At 44.8% G+C, this 20,736-nt stretch overlaps 1 protein-coding gene across 3 annotated transcripts in view; it reads right to left on the reverse strand.

Annotated features, from left to right (window-relative positions):
- The window catches only part of LOC122940723 (glycogenin-2-like), a 48,733-nt gene extending 30,515 nt beyond the window's left edge, over nt 1–18,218 (reverse strand). For all 3 annotated transcript variants that reach the window (XM_044297447.1, XM_044297445.1, XM_044297446.1), the window contains exons 1-4: nt 18,092–18,218; nt 15,062–15,138; nt 9,544–9,685; nt 4,371–4,545 (exon numbers count right to left, since the gene is read on the reverse strand). In XM_044297447.1, the coding sequence (XP_044153382.1) occupies nt 4,371–4,545; nt 9,544–9,685; nt 15,062–15,068 (324 nt within the window). In that variant the 5' untranslated portion in view covers nt 15,069–15,138; nt 18,092–18,218. The remainder of the gene's footprint in view (nt 1–4,370; nt 4,546–9,543; nt 9,686–15,061; nt 15,139–18,091) is intronic.
- Between the last annotated feature and the right edge of the window lie 2,518 nt (nt 18,219–20,736).

Genomic DNA, 20,736 nt, shown 5'->3' on the forward strand with positions numbered 1-20,736 from the left:
GGAGCCTTACAGGGGGGTTATCAATGACAGGGGGTGATCAGGGTGATCACCCCCCTGTCAATGATCACCCCCCCCTGTAAGGCTCCATTCAGACATCCGCATGATTTTTTACGGATCCATGGATACATGGATCGGATCCACAAAACACATGCGGACCTCTGAATGGAGCCTTACAGGGGGGTTATCAATGACAGGGGGTGATCAGGGTGATCACCCCCCTGTCACTGATCACCCCCCCTGTAAGGCTCCATTCAGACATCCGCATGATTTTTTACGGATCCATGGATACATGGATCGGATCCACAAAACACATGCGGACGTCTGAATGGAGCCTTACAGGGGGGTTATCAATGACAGGGGGTGATCAGGGTGATCACCCCCCTGTCACTGATCACCCCCCCTGTAAGGCTCCATTCAGACATCCGCATGATTTTTTACGGCTCCATGGATACATGGATCGGATCCACAAAACACATGCGGACGTCTGAATGGAGCCTTACAGGGGGGTGATCAATGACAGGGGGGTGATCAGGGAGTGTATATGGGTGATCACCCGCCTGTCATTGATCACCCCCTGTAAGGCTCCATTCAGACGTCCGCATGTGTTTTGCGGATCCGATCCATGTATCCATGGATCCGTAAAAATCATGCGGACGTCTGAATGGAGCCTTACAGGGGGGTGATCAATGACAGGGGGGTTATCAATGACAGGGGGTGATCAGGGAGTGTATATGGGTGATCACCCGCCTGTCATTGATCACCCCCCTGTAAGGCTCCATTCAGACATCCGCATGATTTTTACGGATCCATGGATACATGGATCGGATCCACAAAACACATGCGGACGTCTGAATGGAGCCTTACAGGGGGGTTATCAATGACAGGGGGTGATCACCCCCCTGTCAATGATCACCCCCCCTGTAAGGTTCCATTCAGACATCCGCATGATTTTTTACGGATACATGGATCGGATCCACAAAACACATGCGGACGTCTGAATGGAGCCTTACAGGGGGGTGATCAATGACAGGGGGTGATCAGGGTGATCACCCCCCCTGTAAGGCTCCATTCAGACATCCGCATGATTTTTTACGGATACATGGATCGGATCCGCAAAACACATGCGGACGTCTGAATGGAGCCTTACAGGGGGGTTATCAATGACAGGGGGTGATCAGGGTGATCACCCCCCTGTCAATGATCACCCCCCCTGTAAGGCTCCATTCAGACATCCGCATGATTTTTTACGGATCCATGGATACATGGATCGGATCCACAAAACACATGCGGACGTCTGAATGGAGCCTTACAGGGGGGTTATCAATGACAGGGGGTGATCAGGGTGATCACCCCCCTGTCACTGATCACCCCCCCTGTAAGGCTCCATTCAGACATCCGCATGATTTTTTACGGATCCATGGATACATGGATCGGATCCACAAAACACATGCGGACGTCTGAATGGAGCCTTACAGGGGGGTTATCAATGACAGGGGGTGATCAGGGTGATCACCCCCCTGTCACTGATCACCCCCCCTGTAAGGCTCCTTTCAGACATCTGCATGATTTTTACGGATCCATGGATAGGATCCACAAAACACATGCGGACGTCTGAATGGAGCCTTACAGGGGGGTGATCAATGACAGGGGGGTGATCAGGGAGTGTATATGGGTGATCACCCGCCTGTCATTGATCACCCCCTGTAAGGCTCCATTCAGACGTCCGCATGTGTTTTGCGGATCCGATCCATGTATCCATGGATCCGTAAAAATCATGCGGACGTCTGAATGGAGCCTTACAGGGGGGTGATCAATGACAGGGGGTGATCAGGGAGTGTATATGGGTGATCACCCGCCTGTCATTGATCACCCCCCTGTAAGGCTCCATTCAGACATCCGCATGATTTTTACGGATCCATGGATCGGATCCACAAAACACATGCGGACGTCTGAATGGAGCCTTACAGGGGGGTTATCAATGACAGGGGGGTGATCAGGGAGTGTATATGGGTGATCACCCGCCTGTCATTGATCACCCCCTGTAAGGCTCCATTCAGACGTCCGCATGTGTTTTGCGGATCCGATCCATGTATCCATGGATCCGTAAAAATCATGCGGACGTCTGAATGGAGCCTTACAGGGGGGTGATCAATGACAGGGGGGTGATCAATGACAGGGGGTGATCAGGGAGTGTATATGGGTGATCACCCGCCTGTCATTGATCACCCCCCTGTAAGGCTCCATTCAGACGTCCGCATGATTTTTACGGATCCATGGATCGGATCCACAAAACACATGCGGACGTCTGAATGGAGCCTTACAGGGGGGTTATCAATGACAGGGGGGTGATCAGGGAGTGTATATGGGTGATCACCCGCCTGTCATTGATCACCCCCTGTAAGGCTCCATTCAGACGTCCGCATGTGTTTTGCGGATCCGATCCATGTATCCATGGATCCGTAAAAATCATGCGGACGTCTGAATGGAGCCTTACAGGGGGGTGATCAATGACAGGGGGGTGATCAATGACAGTGGGTGATCAGGGAGTGTATATGGGTGATCACCCGCCTGTCATTGATCACCCCCCTGTAAGGCTCCATTCAGACGTCCGTATGCTTTTTGCGGATCCGATCCATGTATCCGTAAAAATCATACGGACGTCTGAACGGAGCCTGACAGGGGGGTGATCAATGACAGGGCGGTGATCAATGACAGGGGGGTGATCAGGGAGTTTATATGGGGTGATCATGGGTGATCAGGGGTTTATAAGGGGTTAATAAGTGACGGGAGGGGGGGGGGGTGTAGTGTAGTGTGGTGTTTGGTGCGACTGTACTGACCTACCTGAGTCCTCTGGTGGTCGATCCTAACAAAAGGGACCACCAGAGGACCAGGTAGGAGGTATATTAGACGCTGTTATGAAAACAGCGTCTAATATACCTGTTAGGGGTTAAAAAATTCGGATCTCCAGCCTGCCAGCGAGCGATCGCCGCTGGCAGGCTGGAGATCCACTCGCTTACCTTCCGTTCCCGTGAGCGCGCGCGTTCACAGGAAATCTCGCGTCTCGCGAGATGACGCGTATATGCGTCCAGGAGGAGTAAAGCAACCACCTCCCGGACGCATATCTGCGTACAGCGGTCGGGAGGTGGTTAAAGGGCATCTGTCAGCAGATTTGTACCTATGAAACTGCCTGACCTGTTACATGTGCACTTGGCAGCTGAAGGCATCTGTGTTGGTCCCATGTTCATATGTGTCCTCATTGCTGAGAAAAATTATGGTTTAATACATGCAAATGAGCCTCTAGGAGCAACGGGTGTGTTACCGTTACACCTAGAGGCTCTGCTCTCTCTGCAACTGCTGCACCCTCTCTACTTTGATTGACAGGGCTAGGCAGTGTCAATATCATCATACCTGGTCCTGTCAATCAAAGTAGAGGGGGCGTGGCAGTTGCAGAGAGAGCAGAGCCTGTAGGTGTAATAGAACGCCCCCATTGCTCCTAGAGGCTCATTTGCATATATCAATTTATATATATAATTTTCATTTTTCTCTGCAATGCGGGCACAAATGTCTTCAGCCAACACAAATGTCTTCAGCTGCCAAGCGCACATGTAACAGGTCAGCCAGTTTTATAGGTACAAATCTGCTGACAGATGCCTTTTAGGCCTCTTGCCCACGAACGGAAGGGCTCCGTGCCTGTGCTGCGGACCTCATACGGCGGTTACGCAATACACGGGTCACCAGCTGTGTGCAGTCCGCAAATCCAGAGATGTGGTGCAGACCGGAACCCTACGGAAGCACTACGGAGGGCTTCCGTGAGGCTTCGTTCCATGCTTCCATTGCGCAAAAAGATAGAACTTCTATCTTTTTGTGGAACTGACAAATCGCGGACCCCATTCAAGTGAAAGGGGTTGCGATACGCATGCGGCAGCCCCATGGTCGGTGCCCGTGCATTGCGGACCGCAGCATGGATATGGAGCCCTTACTTTGTGGGCAAGAGGCCTTAAAATGGAAGTACTTAACGGTGAATGTTGAGTTATCTATGGTTGGTCACACACTTTTGATAGTGGTCAGCCAGGTGCTTGTCCGGACGACAGTTATCTCTCCTGCTCCCCTATACACATGCATGCTCGGTTCTGGTATTAGCTTATCTCCCTTGAGAACAAAAGGATTAAGCAAGTTGAAATCAGCCACTCCAAACCTTTCTTTCCCCTGGCATCTTCTGTCAATGGGAGAGCTGGGACACCCAACATACACATTAGATGGTCAGCCGGTCCTGCCAAACATGGCGTATTCAGCAGACATTCCTCGGAAGTGTATGGCCAGCCTTAGTGAACATTCCAAGATAGAATTACAGGTAATGAAAGTGCACTTACAATTGTGTCAGCATCCATGTACACACACTTAGTATATTGTGTGAGGGTCCAGCACTGAATTTTGGTGAAGGTCACTCCAAGCTCTGGACGCTTAAGTAAGGACAACCGCACCAAATCTGCACTGTCTAGAATGTCCACCTCCAAAACTTCATCAAAAACTTTACCAAGAATTGCCCTTGAAACAGAAGAAATATATGGAAACTGAGCAATGTCTGTTGTTTAGCATTAAAGTATGCTGAAGGAAGACTCCAGCAGAACTGGTCTACTGTGTTATGCCTAGTGTAGGGCCTGAGAGGTCACAATGATTCTCTCTTTTGTGTTTTGAACCCATGTGCCATGCTCCATCCTCTCAGGTCCTACAGAGTGCATATAGTGGTGCGTGATAATTTGTCAGCCCATTATCATTTTCTATATTTCTCCATATATTTGACCTAAAACTAAATCTGATTTTCACACAAGTCCTAAAAGAAGATAAAGATAACCAAATCAAACAAATGAGTAAAAAAAAAAATCAGACTTAGTAATTGTTGTCGAGGAAAATGATCCAATATCAAATATCTGTGCGTGACAAGAGTATGTGAACCTTTAGCATTAGCAGATAATTGGAAGGTGTCTTCAATTAAAAAAGATGACAATCAGGTGTGAGTGGGAGACCTGTTTTATTTAAAGAACAGGAATCTATCAAAGTCTTATCTTCACAAGCGTGGAAGGGTATTATGCAACGAACAAAGGAAATTTCTGAGGACCTCATAAGAAGAGCCGTTGATGCTCATCAGGGTGGAAAAGGTTACAAAACCATCTCTAAAGGGTTTGGACTGTACCAATTAACGAGACTTGGTATAAATGGAGGAATTATGTACAAATGGAGGAAATTCAAGACTAATATTAACATCGACATGAGTGGTCGACCAACAAAGATCATTCCAAAAGTAAGGTGTGTAATAGTCTATGAGGTTACAAAGGAACCCAAGGTAACCTCTAACTACAGGGAGTGCAGAATTATTAGGCAAATTAGTATTTTGACCACATCATCCTCTTTATGCATGTTGTCTTACTCCAAGCTGTATAGGCTCGAAAGCCTACTACCAATTAAGCATATTAGGTGATGTGCATCTCTGTAATGAGAAGGGGTGTGGTCTAATGACATCAACACCCTATATCAGGTGTGCATAATTATTAGGCAACTTCCTTTCCTTTGGCAAAATGGGTCAAAAGAAGGACTTGACAGGCTCAGAAAAGTCAAAAATAGTGAGATATCTTGCAGTGGGATGCAGCACTCTTAAAATTGCAAAGCTTCTGAAGCGTGATCATCAAACAATCAAGCGTTTCATTCAAAATAGTCAACAGGGTCGCAAGAAGCGTGTGGAAAAACCAAGGCGCAAAATAACTGCCCATGAACTGAGAAAAGTCAAGCGTGCAGCTGCCAAGATGCCACTTGCCACCAGTTTGGCCATATTTCAGAGCTGCAACATCACTGGAGTGCCCGAAAGCACAAGGTGTGCAATACTCAGAGACATGGCCAAGGTAAGAAAGGCTGAAAGACGACCACCACTGAACAAGACACACAAGCTGAAATGTCAAGACTGGGCCAAGAAATATCTCAAGACTGATTTTTCTAAGGTTTTATGGACTGATGAAATGAGAGTGAGTCTTGATGGGCCAGATGGATGGGCCCGTGGCTGGATTGGTAAAAGGCAGAGAGCTCCAGTCCGACTCAGACGCCAGCAAGGTGGAGGTGGAGTACTGGTTTGGGCTGGTATCATCAAAGATGAGCTTGTGGGGCCTTTTCGGGTTGAGGATGGAGTCAAGCTCAACTCCCAGTCCTACTGCCAGTTTCTGGAAGACACCTTCTTCAAGCAGTGGTACAGGAAGAAGTCTGCATCCTTCAAGAAAAACATGATTTTCATGCAGGACAATGCTCCATCAAACGTGTCCAAGTACTCCACAGCGTGGCTGGCAAGAAAGGGTATAAAAGAAGAAAATCTAATGACATGGCCTCCTTGTTCACCTGATCTGAACCCCATTGAGAACCTGTGGTCCATCATCAAATGTGAAATTTACAAGGAGGGAAAACAGTACACCTCTCTGGGAGGCTGTGGTTGCTGCTGCACGCAATGTTGATGGTGAACAGATCAAAACACTGACAGAATCCATGGATGGCAGGCTTTTGAGTGTCCTTGCAAAGAAAGGTGGCTATATTGGTCACTGATTTGTTTTTGAATGTCAGAAATGTATATTTGTGAATGTTGAGATGTTATATTGGTTTCACTGGTAAAAATAAATAATTGAAATGGGTATATATTTGTTTTTTGTTAAGTTGCCTAATAATTATGCACAGTAATAGTCACCTGCACACACAGATATCCCACTAAAATAGCTAAAACTAAAAACAAACTAAAAACTACTTCCAAAAATATTCAGCTTTGATATTAATGAGTTTTTTGGGTTCATTGAGAACATGGTTGTTGTTCAATAATAAAATTAATCCTCAAAAATACAACTTGCCTAATAATTCTGCACTCCCTGTAAAGGCCTTTCTCACATTAGCAATGTTAAAGTGCATGAGTTCACCATCAGGAGATCACTGACCAGCAAAGGTGTGCATGACAGGATTGCAAGGAGAAAGCCACTGCTCTCCAAAAAGAACATTGAGGCCCGTCTGTAGTTTGATAAAGATCACCTGGACAAGCCAGAAGGCTACTGGAACAATGTTTTGCGGATGGATGAGAATTTTTTTGGTTCAAATGAGAAGCGTTACCGAATTATACCAGCAAATTCTAAAGGAAAAAGTCAGGACATGTCTGTGAGCTGAATCTCAAGAATACGGGGATCATGCAGCAAGACAACGACCCTAAGCACACAAGTTGTTCTACTGAAGATTGGTTAAAGAAGAATGAAGTTAAAGTTTTGGAATAGCCAAGCCAAAGTCCCGACCTTAATCCAGTAGAAATGTTGTGGAAGGACCTGAAGCAAGCAGTTCATGGGTGGAAACCCACCAACATAATAGAGTTGAACCTGTTTTGTGAGAAATGGGCTAGAATCCTTCCAAGCCGATGTGCAGGACTAATCAACAATTACCAGAAACATTTTTTTGCAGTAATTGCTGCACAAAAGGGTCACAGCAGATACAGACAGAAAAAGTAAATGACCAAGTGTAATATTTTTGACTCATTTGTTTGATTTGGAGTTGTGTGGAAATCTGATGTAGTTTTAGGTTAGGTAAGCTAATTTATGGAGAAATATAGAAAATTTGCAAAGGGTTCACAAACCTTCAAGCCCCACTGTACATTCTCCCCAGAGTACTCCAAAACAAGACTGTCTAATCAGGGCAAGGGTGAATTCACACAGAGCAAATTTGTTGTAAAGAGTTCTACAATGGTCCCATTCATTTGAAAGGGGTTTGTAGAGATACATGTTTGCCACCAAAACAACCCCATTCAGATGAATGGAACTGATTGTAAATTGCAGAAATTTCTGTAACACACGCTATATGTGAATACACCCTAAGGGCTCATACAAACGTCCGTAGCCATTTTTGCGGTCCGCAAATTCCAGATCCACAAAACAAGGATACTGGTTGTGTGCGTTCTTCATTTTGCAGAATGGAACGTCCTCCTCTCTATAGAACTGTCCCATCCTTGTCCGTAAGGGTGAGTAAAAACATCCGTAAGAGGTCATGCAGACGAATATAAAGGCTCCGTGCCCGTGCTGTTGACCGCAAATTGCGCTCTACAATGCACGGGCACTGGCCATGTGCACTCCTGGTGTTGACCCATTGACCTGAAAGGGTGTGTTATCCGCAAAATATGACAAAAGATAGGACATGTCTTATCTTTTGCGGTGTGAAGGCAAGGACCCCAAATCCGCAAAAGACAGAAGATTACCAATCTTTGGTCGTATCTGGCAGATCATGGATCCAGTCAAGCACCCGCACCATGGAGTACACACGGCCAGTGCCCGTATATTGAGGACATTCATCTGCATGTGCCCTAAGGGTCTATTCACACGTCCTCAAAATGGGTCCGCATCCGTTCCACAATTTTGCGGAACAGGTGCGGACCCATTCATTTTCAATGGGGCCGGAATGTGCTGTCCGCATCCACATTTGCGTATCCGTACTTCCGTTCTGCAAAATATAGAACATGTCCTACCATTGCGGACAAAAAAAGGCATTTTCTATGAGAGTGCCGGCAATGTGCAGTCCGCAAAATGCGGAACGCACATCGCCGGAACGTGTGAATGGACCCTAAGACTAAGGTTACACCTAGACTTTTTGTAGTAATACCTTTCTGTCAGGTAATCAAACCTTACTGGTACTGTCCAGCTTTTAAACAAGTTGTTGGTCATACATCCTGCCTGCTGGATCAGTGGAACGAAGGACACTTACCTGCGCTTGCCAGTTCGTTCCAGCTCTTTCAGTCCACTGCTGCATTCCAGTCCCTGCTTGTCAACTTCTGAAATAGACAGGGGTTAATGTTATGTGTGCCACTGCAACCAATGACTGGCCGCAGCAGTGAAATGTCACTGGCAGCGGCGGCGGCACATGTGACCACTATCCATTCCAGAAGTTGACAAGACAGAACAGGTGTGCAGCGAATGTAGTGGTGGACCAGAGGAGTCGTAACCGAGCGCCAGGGAGCAGGTAACTATTCTACCCTCCACAAGTACAGCCAAAAAACTGTTAGATAGCTGGAAAACACCCTTAACCATGGAATTTCATTGTAAGAAAGGTAGCTACTATTTTGTAAAATAACTCAGAAATCCCTGCATATATACCCGACAGCACTTGAGTGGAGCAATTTTCAAGTAAGGCCTCATGCACACGACGGTATGTGTGGTAAGGTGCACAAACCGTGGAACCCCAAAACACTTATACCGCCTGTGTGCACGCTGCAATTTTCTTTCCCCCTTCTGTAGAAATGGAGAAACGGACAAGTATAGGACATGTTCTATTTATTTCTTTTTTTGCGGTACTGCGGCATGGAAATATGGATGTGGACAGTACACAGTGTGCTGTCCGCATTTTTTCTGGCCCCATTTAAATTAAAAATGCGGATTGCATGCGAAACAAAAATAGGGTCGTGTGCATGAGGCCTTTGCATTCCTGTGGACAGTGATTTAACTGTGAGATTCTGTGGAGGAGCAGTAGTCCTATGTCTATCCCTGATCTTACCTCATACGACCAGAGACTTGGGATGTGATCATCACCACCAGCTTGCGGGATGTTTCATGATTCCTTAATGATTTCCCCAAAACTAAGGCACCTTGAGAGTATATGTCATTTGTACAAAGGGTCACAAAGGCTTGGTCTGTGACTGAAAGATAAAGACATAAAATGATCATACATTCTGGGGATCACATGAACACGTGTAATGAGAAGAATAAGAAGTGCTTTACATGACTATGTCCTCCCCTATGCCGGGACAGGGGCTGTGACACTTCCCCCTCACATCTCTAACGGTGACATGATACCCTGTCTATACAGTGTTCTGTGAATCCCTGTGTCATGCCCCGCCCTCTCAGGCCCTGTACCAGGCATAACACAGTGGGGAGCTCTTTCAATGCCCTTACGCCAGTTTTCTGGTGTAAAAAAAAAGTCGCAAGCTGCAGACTTGCGGGAGTAAGTTTCTGTGTAATGTGCACCAAATTTCAGCCACAATGAAAAGGGAGGCGTAAAACCACCAATTCCGTCTAAATTTTATGGCATTTAACACCTTAAGGACCAGGCCATTTTTAGCAAATCTGATATGTGTCACTTTATGTGGTGATAACTTTAAAACACTTTTACTTATCCAGTCCATTCTGAGATTGTCTTCTTGTCACATATTGTACTTTATGACAGTGGTAAAACTGTGTCAAAAAAATAGCATTTTTATTTATAAAAAATATAAAGTGTAGCAGGGCACACCTGCATTTGAGGTCACACAGGAGAGTAGGGTGGATAGTTATATATATTTATTTGTGTCAATTCAATACAACAAAATAATACAACAAAATATACCTATAAAATTATTAAACAATATGCTATATAGACTTAGATTCCTCTAAAAATGGGTATCGCTAAAATATAACAACACATGTGTGATCCTATGGGAAGGATATCTCAATGGCCAAGTTCCTTACTACTGATAGTGTCCAATACACTTGGTGTAGTCAGGTTTGTATTGTCAAGAGTTATAGATTGAATGCCGTATAGTCAGAGTGCCACTCACTCCGATTTCTTTTGCCGTTAGTTGACAATGCAACTGATCGCTCTGCCTGTGTATACACTCGTTCGGCACTTTTGTTACTTACAGTTCTGTAGGTTTGTGCCGACTGTGCTGAAAATTTCACGTGGCGTCCCACGTGTGATGCGTTATTCAGGCTGCGGTATATCCTCCAGGAGATAAAATCAGGGATCCACGGTAATCCACGGTGATCAGTTGTAGAGGTGCAGTCTCAGTAATTTGGTAGACTTCGATTCCTGCACAGGTACTCAATCACGCAAGCAGGTCAAATTTTGCTGCGGCTGATGAGTTTTCAGTTTTTTCTACCAAGTTGTGGTTACCAATCCCGTTACTCCTGGTCGACTTGAAGCGCTTCAATACGTCCTTAGTCTCATGGAATTGTCCTACCAGACGCGTTTCGGAGTTAACTTGACTCCTTCCTCAGTGGTTGACCACTGAGGAAGGAGTCAAGTTAACTCCGAAACGCGTCTGGTAGGACAATTCCATGAGACTAAGGACGTATTGAAGCGCTTCAAGTCGACCAGGAGTAACGGGATTGGTAACCACAACTTGGTAGAAAAAACTGAAAACTCATCAGCCGCAGCAAAATTTGACCTGCTTGCGTGATTGAGTACCTGTGCAGGAATCGAAGTCTACCAAATTACTGAGACTGCACCTCTACAACTGATCACCGTGGATTACCGTGGATCCCTGATTTTATCTCCTGGAGGATATACCGCAGCCTGAATAACGCATCACACGTGGGACGCCACGTGAAATTTTCAGCACAGTCGGCACAAACCTACAGAACTGTAAGTAACAAAAGTGCCGAACGAGTGTATACACAGGCAGAGCGATCAGTTGCATTGTCAACTAACGGCAAAAGAAATCGGAGTGAGTGGCACTCTGACTATACGGCATTCAATCTATAACTCTTGACAATACAAACCTGACTACACCAAGTGTATTGGACACTATCAGTAGTAAGGAACTTGGCCATTGAGATATCCTTCCCATAGGATCACACATGTGTTGTTATATTTTAGCGATACCCATTTTTAGAGGAATCTAAGTCTATATAGCATATTGTTTAATAATTTTATAGGTATATTTTGTTGTATTATTTTGTTGTATTGAATTGACACAAATAAATATATATAACTATCCACCCTACTCTCCTGTGTGACCTCAAATGCAGGTGTGCCCTGCTACACTTTATATTTACCAAATCCTTTTGAAGATTGGGTGTAATCTTCTCGCAGGTGCACCCACTCCATTTTTTGCCTAGGAGGTGAGCCTTCTCTAAGCTTTTCCTTATTTATAAAAAAAATACCAAATTTACAAAAAAAATTAAAAATTTGCAAATTTCCATTTCTCTACTTTTATAATAAATAGTAATAACTACAAAAATAGTTATTATTTAACATTCCCCATATGTCTACTTCATGTTTGGATCATTTTGTAAATGTCATTTTATTTTTTGGGGACGTTAGAAGTTTAGAAGCAAATCCAAAACCCACTTTTTCAGGACCAGTTCAGGTCTGAAGTCACTTTGTGAGGCTTACATAATAGAAACCACTCAAAATGACTTTTTAGAAACTACACCCCTCAAGGTATTCAAAACTGATTTTACAAACTTTGTTAACCCTTTAGGTGTTCCTCAAGAATTAATGGAAAATGAAGATGAAATTTTAGAATTTCACTTTTTTGGCAGATTTTCCATTTTAATCCATTTTTTCCACTAACAAAGCAAGGGTTAACAGCCAAGCAAAACTCAATATTTATTGCCCCGATTCTGTCGTTTACAGAAACACCCCCATGTGTGGTTGTAAACTGCTGTACGGGCACACGGCAGGGCGCAGAAGGAAAGGAACGCCATATAGTTTTTGGAAGGCAGATTTAACTGGTATAATTTTAAGCTGCCATGTCATATTTGAGGCCCCCTGATGCACCCCTAGAGTAGAAATTCCCCCAAAATGACCCCATTTTGGAAATTACGGGATAAGGTGGCAGTTTTGTTGGTACTATTTTAGGGTACATGTGATTTTTGGTTGCTCTATATTACACTTTTTGCAAGGCAAGGTAACAAAAAATAGCTGTTTTGGCACAGTTTTTATTTTTTATTTGCAATATTCATCTGACAGGTAAATCATGTGCTATTTTTATAGAGCAGGTTATTACGGACACGACAATACCAAATATGACTATTTTTGGTTGTTTGTTTCAGTTTTACATAATAAAGCATTTTTTTAAATATTTTTTTAGTGTCTCCATATTCTGAAAGCCATAGGTGTTTTTTTGGGGGTCAAATTTTTTTTCGGTATGAGATGACGGTTTGATTGGAACTATTTTAGGGTGTGTATGACTTTTTGATAGCTTGTTATTACACTTTTTGTAATGTAATGTGACAAAAAATTGCTTTTTGACACACTTTTTATTTTTTACGGTGTTCATCTGAGGGGTTAGGTCATGTGATATTTTTATATAGCAGGTTCTTACGGACGTGGCAATACCTAATATGTATGATTTATTTTATTTATTTAAGTTTTACCTAATAATATTTTTTAAACAAAAAAATAATCATGTTTTAGTGTCTCCATAGTCTGAGAGTCATAGTCTTTTTTTTTTTTTTTTTTTTTGGGTGATTGTCTTAGGTAGGGTGTAATTTTTGCAGGATGAGATGACAGTTGGCTTTATTGACACTGTTTTTATTATAATTTTTTTTACAGTGTCCACCTGAGGGGTTAGGTTGTGTTTTTTATAGATCAGGTTGTTACGGATGCGGCGATACCTAATATGTCAATTTTTTTTATTTTTTTTACATTTAACAGAATGAAAGCATTTTTGAAACAACCAAAAATCATGTTTTAGTGTCTCCATAGTCTGAGTCATATTTTTTTTTTGGGGCGATTGTCTTAGGTTGTCTTAGATTAGTACTATTTTGGGGGGCATACACATTTTTGATCGCTTGGTGTTGCACTTTTAGTGATGTAAGGTGACAAAAAAATGTTTTTTTTAGCACAGTTTTTATTTTATTTATTTGACGGTGTTCATCTGAGGGGTTAGGTCATGTGATATTTTTATAGAGGCGGTCGATACGAACGCGGCAATACTTAATCTGTCTACTTTTCTTTCGCTCGTATGTGTCTGCCAGCCCTGTGCTCTGGTGAAATCAGGCGCATTTTTCAAACAAGCACCTGGATCTAAACACTTTTGCAGTTGCATGTAATTAAGAATTCAGTTTTCTAAATTCTCTGTCCAGCTCACCGAGGTTGACACACATGCTCAGTTCCATCCTTCACCTGCCACCACCAGCAGCAGAAAGGACACCCCCCTCTGAGAAAGGCACTAGAAGAGATACTAAATCTAGCAAAGCAATTGCAGCAGTGAATGGGGAGATCTCTGGATCCATGTAATGTACAAGGCTGGTTCTGTACTATACTACATTTAATTTAAATGTTTTATTCATGGGATAAAATTTAATGGGATTCATGGGATTTTATTTAAAGGGCATCTATCAGCAGATTTGTACCTATGACACTGGCTGACCTGTTACATGTGCACTTGGCAGCTGAAGACATCTGTGTTGGTCCCATGTTCATATGTGTCCTAATTTCTGAGATGAGCCTCTAGGAGCAACAGAGGCATTGGCGTTACACCTAGAGTCTCCACTCTCTCTGCAACTGCAGTCGCCCTCTCCATTTTCATCATGATGATGTTTACACTGCCTGGTCCCGTCAATCAAGTGGGGAGGTTGCAGCAGTTGCAGAGAGAGCAGAGCCTCTAGGCGAAATGGAAACGCCCCCGTTGCTCCTAGAGTATCATTTGCATATATTAACACTTAATTTTTTTCAGCAATGCGGGCACATATGAACATGGGACCAACACACATGTAACAGGTCAGCCAGTGTCATAGGTACAAATCTGATGACAGATGCCCTTTAAAGAGGTGCAAAACTGCAGCTTGAGACTTTTTTATGCTGGTAAAACTAGCGCAGGGGCAATGTAAATGACACCAAGTGTTTTCTGTAAATTCAGGTCCTATGATAGTAAAATACTTCTGAGTACAAATGGCAGCTTACACCCATATATCACAATCAGGGGCGGACTGGGAACTTTAAGTGGCCCGTTTTGTAGTCAGGTATAAATTGATGGAAGGCAGGGCCAGCAGTAGCATATTGTGGCACATTATACCACTCCAACAGAGCCAAATACCACAGTCCATCACCAAATACTGCCAGCAGCACAGAATGCATCCCCAATAACTTCCACTGGCCGGCTGTGAGGAGGGCCCAGGCGGCCCCCAGGGCATCTGCCCACCGGGAAATTTCCCTGGAAGGTCTGAGGTCAATCCACCCCTGATCACAATTGAATAATCAGGACGACCATCCGACTGGGGCCAAAATCTGCATGTGTACACCCAGCCTGATCAAACACCCCTCCTCGCTCCCACACACCCCCCCTGCTAAAATACATGACACTTACCAGGCATGCTGAGGAATCTGTGAATCAGTGTCTTCACAAGTATATCTGACAAGGCAACATGCAGTTCAATCTACCGCCTAAAACAATAAAAAATAAACGGTCATACAAGGGTTAACGACACATTAATCATTAATGGGAGATTTCTTCTCAAGGTCAAGTGACAGTTTTTTACTTTTTTATGTAAAATTCCATTCTGTAAATCAGTAACGGACTGATTGGAGACAGGAGACTGAAAGAAGGATGTATGTACTGCAGCAGAAAGTTCTACCAGGGTGGCATTCTGGGGTTCCATCTGCCATGCTAGCCGTGGTTTGGCAATCATGGTTAAAGGGGTATTCACATCACATACAATGGGGTATATCGCTAGGATATGCCCCCATCGTCTGACAGAGGTGGGACCCGCACCTACAACAAAAACGGAGCGGGGAGAGCTGTGGTTGGAGGACCGCAGATTTCCTGGGGTCCATCCACCACCAAGTGCTGCCCCCCGCAGCTCCCATAGAAGTGAATGGGAGCGCACCTCGCACACGCAGCCCCTGCTCCCATTCATTTTTGGCGACCCCATAGAAATGAATGGAGGGCAGGATGTGCCCTCCGTTCAGTTCCCCAGTCCGTTCTCATTGTAGGTGCGGGTCCCAGAGGTGAACAGAACAGAATGCTCCAAAATGCATTCCGTTCGGTTGCGTTCTCATACCGGAGAGCAAACAACAGCATGCTGCGGTTTTCTTTCCGTCATGGGATGCAAAGCAATATGGATCCGTCATGACCCACAATGCAAGTCAAAGGGGATGGATCCGTTTTCTCTGACACAATAGAAAACGGATCCGTCCCCCATTGACTTTCAATGGAGTTCATGACGGATCCGTCTTGGGTATGTTAAAGATAATACAACCGGATCCGTTCATAACGGATGCAGACGGTAGCATTATCAGTAACGGAAGTGTTTTTTGCTGAACCCTGCCGGATCCAGCAAAAACGCCAGTGTGAAAGTAGCCTAAGATGTACTTGACAATGTCCATAAGGTTAGGACCACATGGCGACTGGTGGATGCTCCGTATTAAAATTGCGAATGTCACACCGCCAGTCTCACCATCTAAGGAATCATGCAGGTTTGGATTTCTGTGACTATTGTATCGTGGTCGTGGCAATTTGGGGGTCGCAGCACAACTAGAAATCGCTAGGTGGCCCTAGCCTAACTGGCAATCAATTCAAAGGAGTGAAACCAGCATCTTCTCACCACCAGTGGGGACTAATATTGTCCCATTCAATTGGGGCACCAATGGCTGGACCCTTACCAATGTATGTCCTAAAACAGTGGTTCTCAAACTTTCCACGCCAAGTACCCCTTAGTGACAAGAAGTTCAAATTAAGTACCCCCAAGGAAGCGAACTGTGATGTTAAAATAGGGTCATTGTCATGCCGTGGTCACAGGCTCTGTTCTGAGGCCTCATGCACACGGCCGTTGTTTGGGTCCGCATCCGAGCCGCCAATGCGGACCCATTCACTTCAATGGGGCCGCAAAAGATGCCTTTAGTGCCCCCAGAAAGTAGCAGAAGCCACCATAATGCCCCCAGTAGTAATAATGCCTGCTTATAGTGGCCCCAGTAGTACTAATGTCTGCTTATAGAAGTAAAGCCCACCAGTGCTCTTTAGTAGTTATAAAGCCCACGATAATTCCCCAAGTAGTATTAAAGCCCCCACAGTGTGTCCCAGTAGTAAACAGTCCTCTTATAGTGCCCCCAGTAGTACTAATGCCCCCTAAAGTGCCCAGAGTAGTAATGACACCTACCATAGTGCCTCCTAGTAGTATTAAAAGCCCCATAGTATGTATTATCCAGAAGCAATAATACCAGTTGTGCCCCCATTGGTAATAGAGCCCTCATAATTTGCACCAGTATCAAAAAATGCCCCCTTATAGCACCCCCAATACCACTAATGCCCCCTGATTATGTGTGCCTTAGAGAGAAAAAAATGCCCCCTTATAGTGCCTCCAGTAGTATCAATGTGCCCATAGTCTTCCCCCAGTTATAATATTAACCCCCCAAAGTGGACCAATAGCATGCTGCCAAAGAAACTCAGATACTCACCCCCATGCCGCTGTCAGTGATGCGGTACAGAACACAGCCCGGGAGAGCTCAGCATCCCATTACAGCCCAGCTCAGGCGGCACAATGATGATGATGTTATCATGCCGCCTGTGCCAGCCTCTAATTGGCTTCAGGCCACCTGTATCCTATCAAGAGTGAACGGCAGGGCAGGGAGGCACCAGCTCCCATCAGTGCCCCGCTGCAGCATTCAACTGTATCGCCATCCTCGGGACAGAAATACAGTGGAATATTGGGACTATTGAGCCCTAGCAACAAGCAATAACCCATTACTGGCTTCTGGAGCAGTCCCTCGTACCCCCTCACCCACCGGGGTACACAAACCACAGGCTGAGAACCACTGTCCTAAACGTATGATATTTCTAGCCATCCTGATCTGATTACGGTATATAAATGGCACATAACAGGTGGGTGAAAATTGGACTCGATGGTTTGAAACCAGGACTGACCCGTTTAAAAGGAACCTGACATGTCTGTAAGTAAGCGCTTGTATTGCGGTTCACAAACTACAGATAGCTTCCGTGTGCAGTCCGCATTTTTCTCACTCCCATCACTAGAAATGACTATGCTTGTCCGCTATAGGGCATGTTTTATCACTTCTGAAACGGATGCGGACAGCACACAGATGACATCCACTTGCCGTCGTTTAGTTTTTTTCAGACCCATAGACATTAAAGGATATTTGTACAACCTGCAAAAATGTGGAACGGACACGGATGCAAAATCCGGTCATGTGCATGAGCCTCTAATGCACCAGGTCTATAGCATGTCCCCTGCCTCCTGATACAGCAGTCTGGTGCAGTCACTAGAATCCTAATTCTGCATGTCTGTCAGGTGACAGCAGCACAGTCCCCACTGCCTCCTAGAAGTCTATGGGAGGTCTATGGGGACGCTGCAGATGACACGGCGCCATTAGCCCGGGAGACCTTGTCAGTGAGGAGTCCTCCAGGTGCCCTTGTCGTCAGGATTCATGGAGGTGACTGGGACACCACAGGCGGCGGTCACACGGCTCTCCCCGGTTCTCTGACGTCTCAACGTGGAGCTGCAGGGAGGGAGGGAAGGCGGGCGGGAGGCGGGAGCCGGGGAGGTACTGTACGCTGCATGGATTTAAAGGAGCATTCCTCCCGTAATGCAGGGAGAGGGAGCAAAACGAATGCAAAGGAAAGTACAACGGACCTGGTGCACAGGAAAATGGAGACGTTACCCATGGTAACAGACCTGGTGCAGAGGAAAATGGAGCAGTTACCCATGGTAACAGACCTGGTGCACAGGAAAATGGAGACGTTACCCATGGCAACGGACCTGGTGCAGAGGAAAATGGAGCAGTTACCCATGGTAACAGACCTGGTGCACAGGAAAATGGAGACGTTACCCATGGCAACGGACCTGGTGCACAGGAAAATGGAGACGTTACCCATGGTAACAGACCTAGTGCACAGGAAAATAGAGCAGTTACCCATGGCAACGGACATGGTGCACAGGAAAATGGAGACGTTACCCATGGTAACAGACCTGGTGCAGAGGAAAATGAAGCAGATACCCATGGCAACAGACCTGGTGCACAGGAAAATGGAGCAGTTACCCATGGCAACAGACCTACTGCATAGGAAAATGGAGCAGTTACCCATGGCAACAGACCTAGTGTACAGGAAAATAGAGCAGTTACCCATGGCAACGGACCTGGTGCAGAGGAAAATGGAGCAGTTACCCATGGCAACAGACCTAGTGCACAGGAAAATAGAGCAGTTACCCATGGCAACGGACCTGATGCACAGGAAAATGGAGACGTTACCCATGGTAACAGACCTGGTGCAGAGGAAAATAGAGCAGTTACCCATTGTAACAGACCTGGTGCAGAGGAAAATAAAGCAGTTACCTATGGTAACAGACCTAGTGCACAGGAAAATGGAGCAGTTACCCATGGCAACGGACCTGGTGCACAGGAAAATGGAGCAGTTACCCATTGTAACAGACCTGGTGCAGAGGAAAATAAAGCAGTTACCTATGGTAACAGACCTAGTGCACAGGAAAATGGAGCAGTTACCCATGGCAACAGACCTAGTGCACAGGAAAATGGAGCAGTTACCCATGGCAACAGACCTACTGCACAGGAAAATGGAGCAGTTACCCATGGCAACGGACCTGGTGCAGAGGAAAATGGAGCAGTTACCCATGGCAACAGACCTAGTGCACAGGAAAATAGAGCAGTTACCCATGGCAACGGACCTGGTGCAGAGGAAAATGGAGCAGTTACCCATGGCAACAGACCTAGTGCACAGGAAAATAGAGCAGTTACCCATGGCAACGGACCTGGTGCACAGGAAAATGGAGACGTTACCCATGGCAACAGACCTGGTGCACAGGAAAATGGAGCAGTTACCCATGGTAACAGACCTAGTGCACAGGAAAATAGAGCAGTTACCCATGGCAACAGACCTGGTGCACAGGAAAATGGAGCAGTTACCCATGGCAACAGACCTGGTGCAAAGGAAAAGTGGAACACAGTAACTCACCAGGGGTCGCCTCCTTTTTGATAGGTCACTTTAAAAATGAAACCAGTTTTGATTGGTTGCTATGGGCAACGTCTTAACTTTTCCTTTACGCCCATTTTGATACATATCCCCCTCAGGTGTTTCCTGACATTGGCCGGGGGTTTTGGCAGCAGGGATCCTCTGCAGTCACCCAAAAAATACATTACAAATCAAAAGTAGTGATCTGTTTCACCTCATATATCAAAAGGAGCATGGCACTTTTAAAATGTGACCTTTTTTTTTTACTCCTTAAACACAGCCTTATTTCACCTTAAGGACCAGGCCATTTTTTGCAAATCTGACCAGTGTCACTTTAAGTGGTGATAACTTTAAAACGCTTTGACTTATCCAGGCCATTCTGAGATTGTTTTTTCATCACATATTGTACTTCATGACTCTGGTAAAATGGAGACAAAAATTCATTTTTATTTATAAAAAAAATACCAAATTTGCCAAAGATTTGGAAAAATTTGCAAATTTCCAAGTTTTAATTTCTATACTTCTATCACATAGTAATACATACAAAATAGTTATTACTTTACATTCCCCATATGTCTAATTCATGTTTAGATCATTTTGGGAATGACATTTTATTTTTTGGGGATGTTACAAGGCTTAGAAGTTTAGAAGCAAATCTTGAAATTTTTCAGAAATTTTCAAAAACCCACTTTTCCAGGACCAGTTCAGATCTGAAGTCACTTTGCGAGGCTTACATAATAAAAACCACAAAAAAATTACCCCATTCTAGAAACTACACCCCTCAAGGTATTCAAAACTGATTTTACAAAGTTTGTTAACCTTTTAGGTGTTCCACAAGAATTAATGGAAAATAGAAATACAATTTTTTTATTTCACTTTTTGGCAGATTTTTCATTTTAATAATTTTTTTCCAGTTACAAAGCAAGGGTTAACAGCCAAACCAAACTCAATATTTATGGCTCTGATTCTGTAGTTTACAGAAACACCCCATATGTGGTCGTAAACCACTGTACGGGCGCACGGCAGGGCGCAGAAGGAAAGGAATGCTATACGGTTTTTGG

The sequence above is a fragment of the Bufo gargarizans genome, chromosome 6 (genome assembly GCF_014858855.1).
Source record: "Bufo gargarizans isolate SCDJY-AF-19 chromosome 6, ASM1485885v1, whole genome shotgun sequence".
Classification (NCBI taxonomy): domain Eukaryota; kingdom Metazoa; phylum Chordata; class Amphibia; order Anura; family Bufonidae; genus Bufo; species Bufo gargarizans.